This window comes from Protopterus annectens, chromosome 11.part0 (genome assembly GCF_019279795.1).
Source record: "Protopterus annectens isolate FY-2018-M chromosome 11.part0, PAN1.0, whole genome shotgun sequence".
Classification (NCBI taxonomy): domain Eukaryota; kingdom Metazoa; phylum Chordata; order Ceratodontiformes; family Protopteridae; genus Protopterus; species Protopterus annectens.
The window spans coordinates 833,267,872-833,285,999 of NC_056745.1; the positions used below are offsets into that span (position 1 = coordinate 833,267,872).

An 18,128-nucleotide genomic window follows, 5' to 3' on the forward strand; every position below is an offset into this window, starting at 1 on the left:
CAGTCATAACATATGGGTTGTCCTGGCCTCAGGCAGCCCTCGATCGGCCGGATTCCAAAGTCTGGGTCTGGCCTCGGCTGATGTCGCACTTCACCCGACGTCATAGCTCCTGGGGTATAAAGGCATCAGCCGACGCCGTTTTCCTCAGTCTTTCTTGCCACGCGGTGCCCGAAGCAGAAGCTGTTCGCAAGTGCCGGTCGGTCAGATCCAGAGATTTCAGCTACCGAAGACTTCTAAAAAAGCTAAGTACCCCGTTGGGGACTTTTTCTTGCCTCAGCCGATGTCAGAAAAAATAAATAATTGTTTAACTTGTGGGAAACAAATACCTCATAAGGATTTCCACTCTTACTGCCTCCCTTGCTTAGGCCCAGACCACGACGTATCAGCTTGTTTAGCCTGTGCTTCCTTCAACCGACGGACACTTAGACGGTCGGAGTTTGCAGAAGAGTTTTTTGGTCCCGCTTTTGCATATAAAATGCCGTCGGAGACTCCTACTACACACTTAGCTAAAAAACGCAAGGAAAAGGACCGACACTCGCGGCCTGCGGTTTCGGCTGAAACCACGGTTAGGCCTACTGCGAGTGTCTCGGTTTCGGCTGAAACCGAGTCCTCGGTTCTTCCTTCGGCCACAAGCATGCCTCCGACACAGAGGCCCCGGCGGAGTCGGCTACAGAAGTTCCTACCGAAGAAGCAGGCACACAAGAATTGTCCGACACCATTCCGATGGACATTTCTACTCCTGCACGTGGGGCAGCTAGACCCCCTGCTTCTATGTCTATTAAGGCCTTCTCCAGGGCTAAAGCAGCTAAAATTTCCAAGGCCTTACCTACAAAAGCTCCCCCTCACAGACCTTCCTCAAGTTCTCAGATTCTCAGCCTTGCTGAGGACCTTATTTCTTTGATCAGGGGATCCCAACCTCAACCAGACAGGGCCTCACAACCTCCTCCTGAAAAAAGGCCTAGGACTGAACCCCCTGAACCTCTTTCCTCTGACTATTCCTCAGATGGATCAGATTTATCAGACCATCAGGAAGGTCCATACTCACCTTATGAGGATTCGGATGCAGAAGACTCCATTCCTTCTGCCTCCCCCCCCAGAAGAATTTTCATTTGGGGAAACTCTACATTCAATGAGGGAACATTTCCAATGGCAGGGTCAGGATTTGTCTGATTCTAGGAAAAGGCTAAGGACCTTTTTACACTTACCACAGCACAGGCCTTTAGCCATACCACCTGTACTATCAGTTGTTGATGATGCATACAATGATGCCAGTTCAGCCCCTGATTCTCTTCCCCCGGCCCCTGCCAAACCTGACAGATTTTACAGGGTCCCGGATTCTCACTTCTACCTGTACAAGGCCCATGCTGCAGACCCAGAAACCATTTCTCAGGGCCCCAAGGGTGTTGCAGCTGCCTCTGCCAAAAACCCCCTACCCTCTGAAAGAGAATCAAGAGCATTAGAGAGATGGGGTAAAAAAGTTTATACATCTGCTACTCTTTCTGCCAGGGCTTTAAACTGTCAATTTCACATGATACAGTACCAGGAATTTTTGTTAGATCAGCTGAATAAAAAACTTTCCTCTCCTGAACCTTTAGACCGTAAGTCCCTTCAGGAGTTGGTACACAATTCTCAGCAGGTCAGTAATCATTTTTTAAAATGTGGCTATGATGCACTGGAGGCTTCATTTAGATCAGCTATGACTGGAGCAGTGATTCAAGGCATGCCTGGCTAAAAGAGCAATCCTTGCCAGACCATGTTAAGTCTAAACTCCTAGATGCCCCTATGGAGAAACAAAGTTTATTTGGCTCCCCTGCACAGGAGGTACTAAAGAAAGTGGAAGAAAAAGCAAAATCTGTGCAAACAGTCAAGGATTTTCTGCAGGTCCAACCTCCGAGGTTCAGCAGAAATTGGCCTTCAAAGAATTGGTCCTTTCCAGACACCTCCAGAGCACAGAGAGGCAGAAATAGACGCCCAAGAGGCAGAGGTCAATCAAGGGGTGCCTACAGGGGCCGTCAGTGGCAACCTGACAACCAGAGGAGTGCCTCCACAGCTGCGACTGCAACCACTTCCACAGGACAGACACGACTTGGCTCTGATTCCGCCTACCAGGGAACAATTGGAAGCACCCTTGGACGGAAAGTTAGCTTTATTTTCAAAAAACTGGCATTGCATTACAGGAGACAAATGGACTTTGCAAACAATAGACAAAGGCTACAGGTTTCACTTCCACACGTTACCAAAAAAGAGAGGAATGCCAAACCTCCCACCAAGCCAGAAGTCAGAGGCTCTAAAACAAGTCATAAACTTACTAAGGATGAGAGCAATAGAAAAGGTACCATCTGTGGAACAAGGCCAAGGATTTTACTCCAGACTATTCCTTGTACCAAGAAAAGAAACTCAATGGAGGCCTATTCTCGACTTGTCCGCACTGAACACATATCTCATTGTACCAAAATTCAAGATGCTGACTCTACAGCAACATCTTCCCATGTTGGGCAAGGAGTCTTGGCTGGTGACTCTAGATCTCAAGGAGGCATACCTGCACGTCCCTATAAGACCAGATTGCAGAAGACACCTCAGATTTCTTGCAGGATCAGAGCATTATCAATTCTCAGCATTGCCCTTTGGCTTATCTACTGCGCCCAGAGTATTCACAAAATGTCTGGCATCAGTAATTGCACATTGCAGGCTTCAGGGAATTCAAATCTACCCATACCTGGACGACTGCCTAATACAAGCGGACAAGACAAATATAATAAAGGATTTGGCCTATGTCATACAACTGCTGCAAGCCTTGGGATACACAGTCAACATACAGAAGTCAAGACTAGTGCCATCCCAAAGGATAACATTTTGGGTGCAGAACTGGACACAATAACTCAGATGGCTTTTCTCACAGAAGAAAAACAAAAACAGCTTCCAGTCTACTTCACGGCATTGACAAGACAAACTCAGCTTACTGCAAGGAAAGTCCTGCAGGCCCTGGGTTACATGGCATCCTGCATAATCTTGATCCCACATGCCAGACTGCATATGAGAAAATTACAATGGTACCTAAGAAATGTATGGTCTCAACACAGACACAGTCTAGAAACCATGATACCAATCATTCCATGCCTGAAAAAGTAATTCCTGTGGTGGGCTCAGGTCTGCCAGACCAACAGAGGGTTGCCTTTTCACAAACCACAGCCAAAGCAGACCATCACCACGGACGCCTCAGACCTAGGCTGGGGCGCACACATGGAAGACAAGTGTATCCAAGGCCTATGGTCCCAAGACCAGCTGAATCTACACATAAATCTAAAGGAGATGCTGGAAGTGAAGCATGCAATAGAGGCATTCAAATCATTCCTCCAGCAAGGACACCTGCTGATAAGGACGGACAATACCACAGTCATGTGGTACATCAACAAACCGGGAGGCACGCATTCCTACCCTTTATGCCGGATGGCAATGGAACTGTGGAACCTAGGCCTGAATCTCAACATTCAACTGCAGGCCAGATTCGTACCAGGAAAAGAGAATTCACTAGCAGACAAATTAAGCAGAACTACCACGGATGCTCACGAATGGATGCTGCATCCAGATATCTTCAAAACCATAACAAAGAAATGGGGAATGCCAGAAATAGACCTGTTTGCCTCCCCACTCAACCACCAACTGAAGAAATTCTGCTCAAGAGAATACCACCCACAAGCCTGGAGGGTGGACTCCCTTTCTTTCAGCTGGAAGGCCCTGACAGTTTATGCCTTTCCACCTCTCCCATTGATGTACAAAGTTCTTCTGAAGATCAGGGAGGAACGGCCAAAGGTAATTCTGATAGCTCCAAATTGGCTAAGGCAACATTGGTACCCGCTACTGAGAAGCATGTCTCGGACGAACCCATGGCCTCTACCTCTATGGCCTTTACTTCTAACACAGAACAACTACAAGACCCTGCATCCAAACTTGAAAATGCTGCAGCTAACTGCCTGGAAAATTGCATAAAACAAAACCAACCTGTTTTATCTCAGAGGGTCAAGGACATTATCCTGGAGGCTCACAGACCCTCCACAAGGAAAACATACTCAGCCAAATGGAAGAGATTCCTCATTTGGAGTGCATCAAAGGGAACAGATGTCACGCTTGCAAACCTAGCACACATCCTAGAATACTTAGCAGAACTGTTCCACAATGGCCTGTCCTATTCTTCCATTAAGATTCATGCTTCAGCAATTTCAGCAGAGTACAACATGGATCCTCCTATCTTCTCTCAGCCTCTCCTCAGACAATTTCTAAGAGGGATCAAAAATGTAAAACCTCCAAGGAAACCACCTCTGCCTGCATGGGATCTCAATTTTGTGCTGGAAAAATTAACACTTCCTCCTTTTGAACCAGCTGCATCAGCAGACTTGCAGTTCTTATCTTGGAAAACTGCCTTCCTTCTAGCAATCACTTCAGCAAGAAGGGTATCCGAGTTACAGGCATTAATGGCAATACAGCCTTTCCTTATCTTTCACCAGGATAGAGTGTCTCTGAGAACCAATCCTACTTTCATGCCGAAGGTGGTATCCAGGGTATCCTTGAACCAAGCTATTCATTTACCTACGTTCTTCCCTAACCCACAGAACAGGGGGGAAAAGCTACTACACACCTTGGACGTACATAGACAACTGCACTACTATCTGGACAGAACTAAGACCAGCAGAAAAACTGACCAGCTTCTGGTAGCATATGCAACAGGAGTGCAAGGAAAAGCAATTTCCAAACAGACAATTTCAAAATGGATAGGAAATTGCATTCGATTCTGTTACTCTTTTCATGGAAAGACAACTCCTGAAAATATCAGGCTTCACTCCACAAGGGTTACAGCCACCACTACAGCTTTCCTACGAGGAGTGGCTACCAAAGACATTTTAGAAGCTGCTACTTGGAGCTCTGTGCATACATTTGCCAAGCATTACAATCTTCCTCTATACTCCAGATCCCGAGCAGGCTTTGCAACTGCAGTTTTACAAGGGATCTTAACTACACCATCTTTATCTTAGTGCCTCCTCCCCCAGTTTGGCTATGGTATTCTACCCATATGTTATGACTGCAGATGCATCCTTGAAGGACATAGTACAGTTTTGTACCTACCATAAATGTAGATGTCCGATAGGTATGCATCTGCAGTCAGGATTACCCACCCTCCTTCCCCTATATATTTTGTTTGCTACTGTTTGGAATTTTCAACATTTATCCAAATTTAGCCTTCCTAGAGGGCACCTGGCATCTGGGGCAAGAAACACTGAGGAAAATGGCATCGGCTGATGCCTTTATACCCCAGGAGCTATGACGTCGGGTGAAGTGCGACATCAGCCGAGGCCAGACCCAGACTTTGGAATCCGGCCGACCGAGGGCTGCCTGAGGCCAGGACAACCCATATGTTATGACTGCAGATGCATACCTATCGGACATCTACATTTATGGTAGGTACAAAACTGTACTTTATCAGTTTTGAAAACTTAGACTGATAGACCAGAATGCTTTCCAAATGAATGGTTGTATTTTAATGGCTCACAAGACACACCAGCATGTCATGGTATTTCATAGGTTTTCAATTTTTCAAGCATGAAACCAAGAAATAAGACAGCTGCTGGTGTTGCTGTTGTTGTCTTTCGGCTTTTCCCGGTTAGAGGTTGCCACAGTGCAACTCAGGTCCACTAATGATTGGCAGTAGATTTTCACGAACGCCAGCTGCTGGTGTGGTAGCTGTAAAATGGCATATTTATTGCAATACCTGTGTATGTGTAGCACTGATGACATGTGACATTAGCTATTTATATGCATGCATGTTTTGCAACACAAGTCAGTGAAGAACACTTACAAAATCCATTATATAAGGTATAAGAAGGCAGGCTTATTGTTAGACAGGAGAAGACTAATGCCTATTATCCATTCCAGTTAGAAAATAGAAAATAACTGCACATCTGCTGTACTAACCAATTCATTTTATGCTTAAATTACTGAAGAGCCTAGTAAAACTGAAAATTGTGTAAAGCTTCTTCACCATGCATAGTCACAAGCAGTGGCGAAAGCATGAAATTTGGAAACATTTTATTCAGAAAGTGGTAACGGAGTAGCTTTTTTCTTGGTTACCATCTGAAGTTCAGCACCATGTTAATATAAAGGAGTTGTAAGCCAGGCCATTGGTGGTGAGGTCTGAAAGTGAGTTAAAAGAAAGGTATGATGGCTCCATCATCTTGACCCTGCTTTATTGGAAATGCTGCATATCCATACGTCAAATGCTACATGGGTTACTCGCTCTAATGACCTTAACTTGGTGTGTGACAGTAATAAAACCTGCTGGAGGGACAAATTTGTCTCCAAGAGGTTACCACACCTTTGGAACAGACTTTCGCTTCATATCAAACAGAGTACCTGTTTGGCCCTCTTCAGATGCAATCTGGACGGTTGGATGGATGACCATAAATTCACCCCGGGAGTTCCACCTGTGTCCCTCTTGGAAAGGAGCAGTAGGTGTTGATTGTGGAAATAACGGTAAGAACTTGGCTAGGCTTGTAAGGAAGGGCCCTAGGGCCATTAGCCTAATAACTTCCTACAATCCCATGAAAATGTATTTCTTTATCTTTTAGAATTTGAGTGACCCACCACTCAACTGTGTGTCCTATCACCATTATAGCTAATGAAATTTTAATACTTCTTCCATAGGCAGAAGTAGATGTAGGACTGATCCAGACCAGGAGAAATGAAGCCTCCAAAGCCAAATATTTCAGATGACATTGTGGACATTTTTATTGCTTTGTTGTGTGATTCACAACTTGTTATTTATTCTCCACTCCACAGCTTCTTTCCAAGCCTGGCTTCTTTCGACAGACATCTGATAGACGAAGTTTCAAGCTGCTGGATCTGAGGAAGATCAATCGCGATGGGAGTGGTTCACCTTCCAAAATCAGCCCTCCGTCTACACCCAGCAGTCCAGATGACACCTGCTTCCTAACTGGAGATCCACAAAATCCTAGGAGAAGGAGGAAGATCCCAAAGGTATAGTGCAGTCCATTTCTTTAAAATAACCATAATCTGAAACATGTTTTCAATATAAAAATGTTTTATCATACTTTCTGTATTATGTTGCAGGTGAATGATAACCAACAGGTGCAAACTCTGTCAGGATATAATGAGTTAGTACAAACTGAAGAATATGACAGAGTAGCTGCACTTTGTTTTCACTGCCATGCTGAGGAAAGCACAGAAGAAGAAAGGTCTTGGGAAGGGGGTGGAATGTATGTCGTAACAGTATCAGATGGGAAGGCGTAATTGATATTAGTCTTCTGCTGGGACTACATATATGTGCCACTAAGGTGCTGGTTACTGCAAAAATCAGTTCCATGGTTTAGGACAAAGAGCTGCTAGAAGTACAGGTACTGAGATGTGTTGTTTTGTTGGGAACTTGAAACAACATATCCAGGAGAGCTTGATAAGTGCAGATGTCAATTTGCTGATGAAAGGGGGATCGACAGGTGTGGAGACTGAAGAGGCTGTTGTATTAATTTATTCTGATATTGCAGGAAATAGAAATCCTAGTGCTTAAGGGTTGAATTAGACCAAGAACGATGTTACTGCTAGGGAGAACTGTGTGAAAAATTTCATAGGTTGGCACTAGGCTTTCGGCCCTAGGGCCTATACAAGCCTAGCCATAACAATTCCCTGGCTATTTCTTGTTAATTCATGGAGTTTTAATGTGGTGCTGTATGTGCAGTGGGCGATTGTATGAGTGAGTTCTTACACTTTGGCAGCAGTTAGTCCTCTTTGAATCACCCAGACTGATTGTCTCTCTTCCCACCTGGTAACCTGCTATAGCTTATCTCCCCTGTTTACACATGCATACAAGAATTGCCATATATCTGTCCTTTGTGTTCATAAATTCATTTACCATAGGTTATCATTTATAATTCAGGTTTGAATATTCAGATAGGACTCAGTGAGTGAACTGTGCATGATCATAATTATGATATAGGATGTGATTGAATGCAGAAAAGAGATGGCAGAGTACAGGGACAATCTACAGAGGCAGTAGGAGCATTAGAGTGTAGCAGTAAATATGGCTCCAAGCTAAAAAACATGTGGCAGACTAATACATCAAAGACTGTGACCCTCACTAGACCAAGATCTGAAAATTAGATGGATGGGGAAAGCAAAGAAATACAATTATAGTGCACATGGAGCAAATGATGTATAATGTGGGCAGAAAGGATATAAAAATAAAATATGTTGTAATGTTACAATGTATTTCAATATGCAAATCAGAGCCTTAGACTAACTAGGAGTTTGCCTGCATTATTAATACATGTCCTATGCTCTATCACCACATCATGAATCTACCAGAATCTTAAAACAGTATACGTTTGCTGAATTCCTAGCTGCTGTTTGGTAATGAACTCCATCGTCTTTCTGCTCTAGTTGGAAAACTGTTTTTCTTTGCATTAGTGTGAAAAGTGGACACTTTAGTAAAGGATTTGTTGTCCCTGGTGCCATGTTGATATGATATTCAACTGGAGAGAGAGTAACGAGTCTAAATGATGCAGCTATGCATGAAGCAAATATTTCATTTGTAATACACTTATGCATCAACATTAAATCACTCTTTGTAAATTTAGTTTTAGGACCCTCAGTAGCTCAGTTATATCTCAGATGTTTCCATGCCACAGTCTGTCTGTGTTGTGATAACCTTCCTCTGGAACAGTAGTCAGGGAGCCTCAATCCCCACCACACCAATGGGGGACATTCGCTGGGAGGATAACAGGTACACACACAGTATCTCCAGATGCATCTCTCTGCATCAAGCACACATACAGTATCTTTACAATCAAGCACAATTTCCCTTAAGAGCACACGGATAACACAGTCAGTCCGGGGCTGTTTTTTCCTTCTTCCTCAAGATCCCCAATAAGACTATCCACTGACACAGCTATAGAGTTGAGATCTCAACTGAGTGTCCAAGCCAAGACCTCCAGCACCCTCTCTGTCCAGCCAGTGCTTCATGTCGCTGCCCAGGTAGCTGATACACACCCTCTTTGAGATTTGATTTACACACACACACACACACACACACACACACACACACACACACACACACACACACACACACACACACCTGGGAAAGGTTTGCACAGGTTTACTAGCTATGCCCCCCTTCTTACCCAGACTATAAGGTAGTTACTACTGCCACCAGACACTCCTTCCAGCTACCTTAAGGCTCTTCCAAGGATATCCAATATACTCAGTGAAATTAATATTAATACAAATGGTAGTTTGACCAAGAGCAGGGCTATTAGGAGAAGCCCACACAGTGTCACCAAGTAAATATGCAACTACTCTCAAAACTTAAATATCTCTACAAAGATCAGCTACAATGAAAGGTTTATATATATATATATATATATATATATATATATATATATATATATATATATATATATGTATAATAAATAATAAAAGAACAAGAAAATATTAAGTATATAGTCACAGTGACACCAAAGTTCAAAATCACAGGAAATACTTAAAATAACATTGAAGGACATGCTCAGACAAATAAAGAAAAACAATATCTGAATTAAGCTTCACTATATTCCTGACTGAATCTAAGTGAATTATACTATTCCCTACTTACTTAATAGAGCAAGGCAGATGATGTGGTGAATGGTCCTTCTTGTTGTCAGGTCAGAAACAGAATGTAGAATGCTCAGTCTCACTAAGAGACTTCTCAAGATAATATCTATAATATTACTTTTGGGATAGCTTACAGAATGACATCACGTCTGGTCATCTGACTTATTGTTCCCATGCAAAGCCCCCATTGCTGGAACTTGGCAGGGTTTAGCACCTACCTGTAAAAATACACACAAAAGGGCTTTTGCTCAGATCTGTGGCAGGTACTGGAAATCATAAAACAATTTCATACCTCCATGCTTCTAGAGTAGTAATTAGTTCACCCCAAAGACAATACAGAAAGCTTCCTAGTACAGACATTGTATCTCTGGCTGCATTGAAACCTGTGCGATAGCATCTTTATGGTCTAGCCTGTAAAGTGATTTAATTTCAGATATATTTTAAAGTTTGCAGGACTGACATTAACCTTCCAGTTTCCTCTGTTAAAACATATACATTTAAACAGTTACAGTAGTGCATGCACATTCCAGTGGGGCACACTGTGGATACATTTCAAGCACAAGCACTTTACCTGTAACTTTTCACCACAAACATCTGTACAAATCAGTTTGATATACACATGACATACAGTTATAATACATTTGTAACACATACATGTTGTAAATCAGTTTGATATTCACAAATGACATATAATTATTTACAAAATTTCAGCTAGCTGTGCTGGCAGTACCACCTATCGTCACAAGTGTTTTTTTACATTCTTTACAGAATCTTTAGTTGGGATAGACTGCAATTGCATTGGACACTGCAATATTCAAGTAAGGGACATAGCAATCCCTTAAATAATTGCACAAGTATGTCCTATTATTTACAGACTGTTGTACACACCACATATCTTAAAACTGTTTAACATTTTCTTATGTTAATAGTGTTGGTTTAAAGATTAAATGAGTTGTCCACATCAGCTCCTAGATCTTTAAGATTGCCACTGGCAGTATGTGATGATTAGGATGTTCTTCATGTTTCACTGTTGCAGTCATCACACTTGGGTTATTCTGCCAGGGGTAGCCCTCAGTTGGCCCGAATACCAGAGGCTTAGTTTTTCTGCATCGGTTGTTGTTGCTCCAGGACTGACGTCAGGTCGTCAGTGGTATAAAATCAGGCAGCCGATGCCATTACATCAGTCTTTCTTGCCGAGGAGCCTGAAGCAGAAGCAGTTCGCACGAGTGCCAGTCGGCCGCTACCTGAGTTTTCATTTCCAAATTGAAGTTGAAGTCTTCTAAAGCTAAGTACCCCATTGGGGATCATTTTTTTCTTGCTCTTACCGATGTCAGACAAAGTTAACAATTGTCTCGGCTGTGGAAAGCAAATACCACATCGAAACTTCCATTCTTACTGCGTCATTTAGCTGTATTATAATAAACCTTTATTATACTGTGACTATCCTGCAAAAGTGTTTATGTACTTCTGCTTTTTTTCCTACTCTACAGTACTATACTTCCTGTCATATGCCCTCACCTCATACCTCTCAACCTTTTAGTGCAAGCAGTCTGAACAAAGCCAAAAGTAATGTGGGGGCAAAGCCCAAAAACAGAGACATATTTTAAATATTGCTCTTATATTCTTAGTAAGTTGTCAGAATAACACGAATTGTGTTAGCATGACATTTTCTGAGAGATATGAAGTCTGAAATTCAAATGTTTGTCATTAATGGCTTCAGTCATCAGTGATTTGCCAGAAAACCACAAATTGTATGAGGAACAGACCAAACATATGAGCCAAAAATATGGACATTCTGTGAAAATTTGGACAGTTGAGAGTTATGCCTCACCACCTTGGAGTGCAGACAGACCTCTGTAGAAATCTTCTGTTTATAGACTTAGCATCTTAGAATATATTCATAATTCTAACTCAACATTATCTGTTGTACAGCCAATTTTTCACCTGTGTTATAGTAGTAATGTCATGGTTCAACACTGGTAACAAAGTTTTCATATGTGGCAAAGATTCAAATGGTTTAGCTAGGTCTAAATTCATAACATCTACTGATAAACCTAAGTCCAGTGGATCAACTAGATTTGTACAAAAATGTAATGGCTGTATCACTGAAGGAATAAAAATAAAACTCAGTTTGGATAACTAAAATAAATTTTATTGAGCAACTACAGTGAAAGATAATTGCTTTTATCAACTAAACAGTTTTCAGGAACTGTAGTCATCTTCATATCAGTTTTAAAACTGTTAAATCCAGTGACACACGTACAAACAGTGCTCAGACTCACTGAGGGGTTCAAGTTGGGAGTGAGTGTGCATCACAGTTCAGATGTGAGCCCACTGTGTTCATATTGGTGGTGACCTGTATTACCAGTAAGGTTGAAGGGGACAACAAAGCTTCTGTATGTAAACAATGTAGCATTACAAGCATACCCTGAACACGAACTTCAGCAAATGATGGAGTAATGGAAATCAAAACTGAAGGCACATGGGATGAAACTGAGTACAGACAAAACAATTGTCATGGCAGCAAATGGAAAAAAATCAGAAGAAGATGAAAACTGAGCCAGAAGGGAAAATGATGGAGCAGGTTAACAGCTTCAGGTATCTGGGAGAGGTGGCTGAAGAAAAGGGAAGTCTGAATGATGAAGTCAAAGCTAAAATCAGACGGGCTGCAGCCAACCGGCACAGAGTGTTAGAGGTAGTATGTGACAGAAGAATGCCAAAGAAGCTGAAAAGCAAAACAGTGGTGAACCCAGCACTTCTGTATGGTACAGAAACCTGAGCATTGAAGGCAGAGCAGGTGAAGAAGCTGGAAATGATGGCGCTGAAGCACCTGAGATGGGTAGAGGGATGCACACTGTGGCACAGGGGAAGAAACCGATGACATCAGAGCAGAAGCCAAAGTATTTCCAATTGTAGAGAAGGTCAAAGAGAACATATTACGGTGGTTGAGGTACATGATATTACGGTGATTGAGGTACATGTGCAGGAAAGCAGCAGATGATTTGATGAAATGGATTTGGGAGAAAAGGAAGAAAGCAAGAGAAACTGAGGATGTCCAGCAAAGAGATGCATGGATTGTGTGAGGAAAGACCTGTGACAGTCCGTTCAGAGAGTAGCATGGAATCAAGCGAGGTAGTGACAATTCATGCAACACCCTGACACCATGTAGAAAATGGGAAGAAAAGGTGTAGATGATGATGATGATGGAGTGGTGAATCAAATACTGGAAGCCCATGAGATACAGAGAAAATACCCAATAAATTGCTGATTATAAAAAGAAATAGGCAAAGGAATATTGTTATCTCAACTTGAAGACAGACTACCCTTAACAGCTGCTACATCAAAGAAAATTGTACCTTGCAAATCATATCCAATAAAATCTGCCACTTTATCACTAACTTCCTTCCAAAAAGAACACCACTGCCTGACTCTCTCCAGTCCCAAATTGCTCCCAGTTCACCAGAGAGAGCAGACCTCATACTATGTTCATAATTGCACAAAACCGTATCTTCATAAACATCTTCCACAGTCGTATATAAATTGTTTTCTAAAATTCCTTTGTATAACCTAAGAAACACACCACAATCTCAAATAAGCCTACAAGCTCCAAAAACAAAAGTCCACTGAACAGAACTTGCATTTTCCTTTCTGCTCATAAGCTATGGGAATCCTGTCCTGGCAGTCTGAAAGAACTTCTGTCCTACTCTGATTCAGACACCAACTCAAGGAGCATCTCTTCACCAGGCATAATGCAGATGTTCTTCATGTTTCACTGTTGCAGTCATCACATTTGGGTTATCTGCCTGCAGGTAGCCTTCAGCCGGCCTGAATACCAGAATCTTGGATTCCTGCATCGGATGGTGTCTCTTCTTCCATGACGTCAGGTCATCAGGGGTGTAAAACATGCAGCCGATGCCATTACATCAGTCTTTCTTGCCGTGCGGTGGCCAAAGCAGAAACAGTTCGCAAGTGCCGGTCGGCCGACTCCTGAAATTTTAGTTTTCGAGTTTCAAAACCGAAGTCTTCAAAAAAAAGATTAGTACCCCGTTGGGGATCTTTTTTCTTGCTCCAACCGATGTCAGTAAAAGTTAACAATTGTCTTACCTTTGGAAAGCAAATACCTCATAAAGACTTTTATTTGTACTGCATTCCCTGCTTAGGCCCAGACCATGACGTCCCTCGCTGTCGGTTTTGTGCCTTGTTCAACCCCCGAACTATTCGTCGTCGGGCTATATTTGCAGCAAATTATTTTGGTACTCTGTATCCATACTCCAAAATGGCATCGGTAAGCCATCCGAATACCGATCTTCCAAAAAAACGTAAGGATAAAGACAGAGACAGACTGCAGAGGTCCAAAACTGCCGACAACGCTTCCATTATGCTAGTCACCAGTCTGCAGGTACTCAGTGAGGCACTTTCGCAGCCACTGGTACCCGCTTCTTCAGATTCTCAGGCCTCTACTGAGACCCATTCAGAGTCCAGTATGCCATGAGATGCTTGTTCGACTATGGAACCTGCGGATGTCTCTACCCTGTATGGGTCCGGAGCCGCTCTGCAGGCACCAGCTTCTGAGGGTGTATTCAGGCCTACAGACTTGAATTTTAAACCAATGCCATCTTCTTCATCCAGGCCTAAAACTCACACCACGCTTAGAAAACCGACGTCCAAACAGCATGCTGAGGCTCATATGCCTGTAAAAACAAATGCTTAGAATGGGTGAAAACCTTATTACTTTAATTAGGGGAAGCCAGCCTTCCCCCTCTAAGAGACCTAGAACTGATTCTCCTTCTGAGTCTTCTGATCAGTAATCTGATGTTTCTGTTTCTTCTGATTACCAGGATTTGCCCTTATCTACCTATGAGGATTCTGATGCAGAGGATTCCATTTTCTTTGCTTCCCCTGCAGAATTTTCTTTTGGTGAAACCTTGCACACTCTTAGGGAGCATTTCCGCTGGGAAAGCCTTGATTACTCTGACTCCAAAAAGAGGCTTAGGGATCTTACTCCTTCCTCAACACAGGCCTTTAGCTATCCCTCCTGATGTTCATCGTGCATACAGCTGCAGTCCTCACAGATGGGTTCTCCTGCCGTCAGGCGGGTCCTCGGTCGGCCGAATTCCAAAGTCTAGGTCCGGTGTCGGTTGCCGTCACTTCTTCCCTGACGTCAGTACGACAGGGGTATAAAGGAACCAGCCGACGCCATTTTCTCCAGTCTTTCTTGCTGCGCGGTGCCCGAAGCAGAAACAGTTCGCAAGTGCCGGTCGGCCAACTCCTGAGATTACGAAAATTTGGAAACCGAAGTCTTCTTAAAAGCTAAGTACCCCGTTGGGGAACCTTTTCTTGCCTCAGACCGATGTCAGACAAAATTAACAATTGTATTTCTTGTGGGAAGCAAATACCACATAAGGATTTCCATTCCCTCTGTATACCTTGTTTAGGCCCAGACCACGAGGTCTCGGCCTGCCGCTTTTGTGCTACATTCAACAAACGCACTATTAAGCGTCGGGCAGAGTTCGCCCAGCATTATTTTGGAAAAGTATTTAACTATACTATGTCGTTGGATACTCCGACTCCGGTTTTGTCTAAAAAACGAAAAGACAAGGACCGACACCACGCCTAAGCCGGCTACACGTGGTCCGGTTCTCAGTGAGGCACCTACGTAGCCCCTGCCTACCGACAACCTGCCTTTGACGGTGTCTCCTGTACCCGAGGTCGCAGGCTCCTCGGCCCACACCCCGACTACAGATACCGAAGCCACTGTAGGCGTTGAAACTCAGAATGTGGACAGGTCCACCTCCACTCAAGGTGTCTTCAGACCTTCCTCTACTTTCTCTATGAAGGCTTTCACTAAGTCTAAAGCAACCATGCACTCTAAGAGACCAGCTGCCCAGGGCCCATCTCCAGGCCCCATGCCTAAGAAACAGATGCTTAAAATGGCTGAGGAATTAATTACTCTTATCAGAGGTTCTTAGCCCCCTCCAGACAAAAGGCCTAGAGTGGAGGAAGATTCCCCCTCCTCTGATCAGGGCTCCATTTTTTCAGAGCACTCTGATGATCAGGAACATTCTTACTCCCCTTTTGAAGACTCTGATGCGGAGGAGTCCATCCCTTCTGTATCCCCCCCTGAAGATTACTCATTTGGGGAAACTTTGCATACCTTAAGGGAACACTTCCACTGGGAAGGCCAGGATTATTCTGATTCCAAGAAAAGGTTCAGGGAATTTCTCTTGCTTCCTCAGCACAGGCATTTGGCTATACCTCCTGTCTTGGACATCCTAGATGATGTTTACTCGGAGGCCTGCCTTAACCCGGACTCTCTACCTCCAGCTCCAGTTAAGCCTGACAGGTACTACAGGGTCCCTGACTCACACCAATTTCTGTACAAGAGCCATGCTGCAGACCCAGAAACCATCTCACAGGGCCCCAAGGGAGTTAAGGCCTCCATTGCTAAAAATCCTTTGCCTTCCGAGAGAGATTCCAGATCCTTAGAAAGGTGGGGAAAAAAGGTATATACTTCGGCTACCTTATCTATGAGGGCCTTAAACTGTCAGTTTCATATGCTAAAATACCAACAGTTTTTGTTATCACAATTGAAAAGTAAAATGTCACAACCTGAACAACCAGACTTGAAGGAGTTGCAGGACTTGATGCATAGTGCAGAACAAGTGGGTAAGCATACCTTACAATGTGGTTTTGATGCTCTAGAGGCCTAATGCAGAGCTTCTGTTACAGGATCAGTCATACGTAGGCATGCCTGGCTTAAGGAACAAGCCTTACCTGATCATGTCAAAGCTAAGTTACTAGACGCTCCTCTTCAAAAGGATGTACTATTTGGTGCTAATGCTGAGGAGGTATTAAGGAAAATGGAGGAAAAGGCTAAATCAATGCAAACTGTGAAAGAATTTCTACAGGTACAACCCCCACGTTTTAGTAGAAATTGGCCTTCCAAAAACTGGTTCTTTCCTGCCACAGACAGACCCCAAAGAGGCAGATACAGGCGCCCGAGGGGCAGAGGACAATCCCAAGGATCGTACAGAGGCAGACAATGGCAAGCTCCTACACAAAGAGGTGGTGAGGACAACTCGCAATCTATCAGAAAGCAAACCCAATGACTTTCCACTTTGCATGCCAATCAGATCTCAAATGGCAGCCCCCTTGGGAGGAAAGCTGGCACTATTTTCAAAAAATTGGCATATTGTCACAAAGGACAAATGGATCCTGGACATTATAAACAGAGGCTACAAATTCCATTTTCACACCCTTCCAAAAATGAGAGGCATGCCAAAGCTGCCACACAATCAAAGGGCAGAGGCACAAAGGCAAATTACAGATCTCATAAACATGAAAGCTATTCAAGAGGTACCTACGCACGAATAAGGTCAAGGGTTTTATTCCAGACTATTTCTGGTGCCAAGGAAGGGAAAAGATTGGAGACCTGTTCTGGATCTATCCATCCTAAACACATTTCTACTCGTACCAAAATTCAAGATGCTCACTCTACAGCAGCTACTTCCCATGCTGGGCAAGAAGTCTTGGCTGGTAACATTGGACCTCAAGGAGGCATACCTGCATGTCCCAATCAGACAAAATTGCAGAAGATACCTCAGATTTCTTGCAGGTTCAACTCACTATCAGTTCTCTGCATTGCCCTTTGGCTTATCTACTGCGCCCAGTGTATTCACAAAATGCCTGGCATCAGTAATTGCCTACTGCAGACTTCAAGGGATACAAATATATCCCTATTTGGACGACTGCCTGATCCAAGCGGACAGCAAACACATCCTTCTGAAACATCTGGCTTATGTAATAATGTTATTGAACTCTCTGGGATACACAGTCAACAAAAAGAAATCAAGACTAATACCCTCTCGGAAGATAATTTTCCTGGGTGCCAACTTGGACACAAACACCCAGATGGCCTACCTCATGCCAGAGAAGCAGGGGCAACTAATCCAATACTTCAGAACACTAGCAAATTGCACCAGGCTTACTGCAAGGAAAATCCTGCAGGCTCTGGGATTCATGGCATCTTGCATCTTACTAATCCCATGTGCAAAGCTGCATATGAGGAAACTACAATGGTACCTGAAAAACATATGGTCTCGACACAGCCACAGTTTGGAAACAATAATACCACTAATTCCATGTCTGCAAAAGGAATTTCTGTGGTGGGCTCAAGCATGCCAAACAAACACAGGTCTTCCTTTCAGCAAGCCTCAAGCAAATCAAGTCATCACAACAGATGCCTCGGACTACGCCTGGGGGGCGCACATGACAGATCGGTGCATTCAGGGCAAATGGTCCCAAAAAGAAAAGCACCTTCACATCAATCAAAAAGAAATGCTAGCAGTAATAAATGCTATTATAGCTTTCAAGAACTTTCTACAACCAGGTCAACTTTTGATAAGAACGGACAACACCACAGTTATGTGGTACATAAACAAGCAGGAGGAACACATTTTTACTCCCTATGCAGACTG

The 18,128-nt window shown here is 43.4% G+C and overlaps 1 protein-coding gene across 6 annotated transcripts in view; it reads left to right on the top strand.

Moving 5' to 3' along the window:
- The window catches only part of DENND2A (DENN domain containing 2A), a 2,268,767-nt gene that overhangs the window by 1,013,666 nt on the left and 1,236,973 nt on the right, over positions 1-18,128 (top strand). For all 6 annotated transcript variants that reach the window (XM_044088248.1, XM_044088247.1, XM_044088242.1 and 3 more), the window contains one exon: positions 6,829-7,026. In XM_044088248.1, the coding sequence (XP_043944183.1) occupies positions 6,829-7,026 (198 nt within the window). The remainder of the gene's footprint in view (positions 1-6,828; positions 7,027-18,128) is intronic.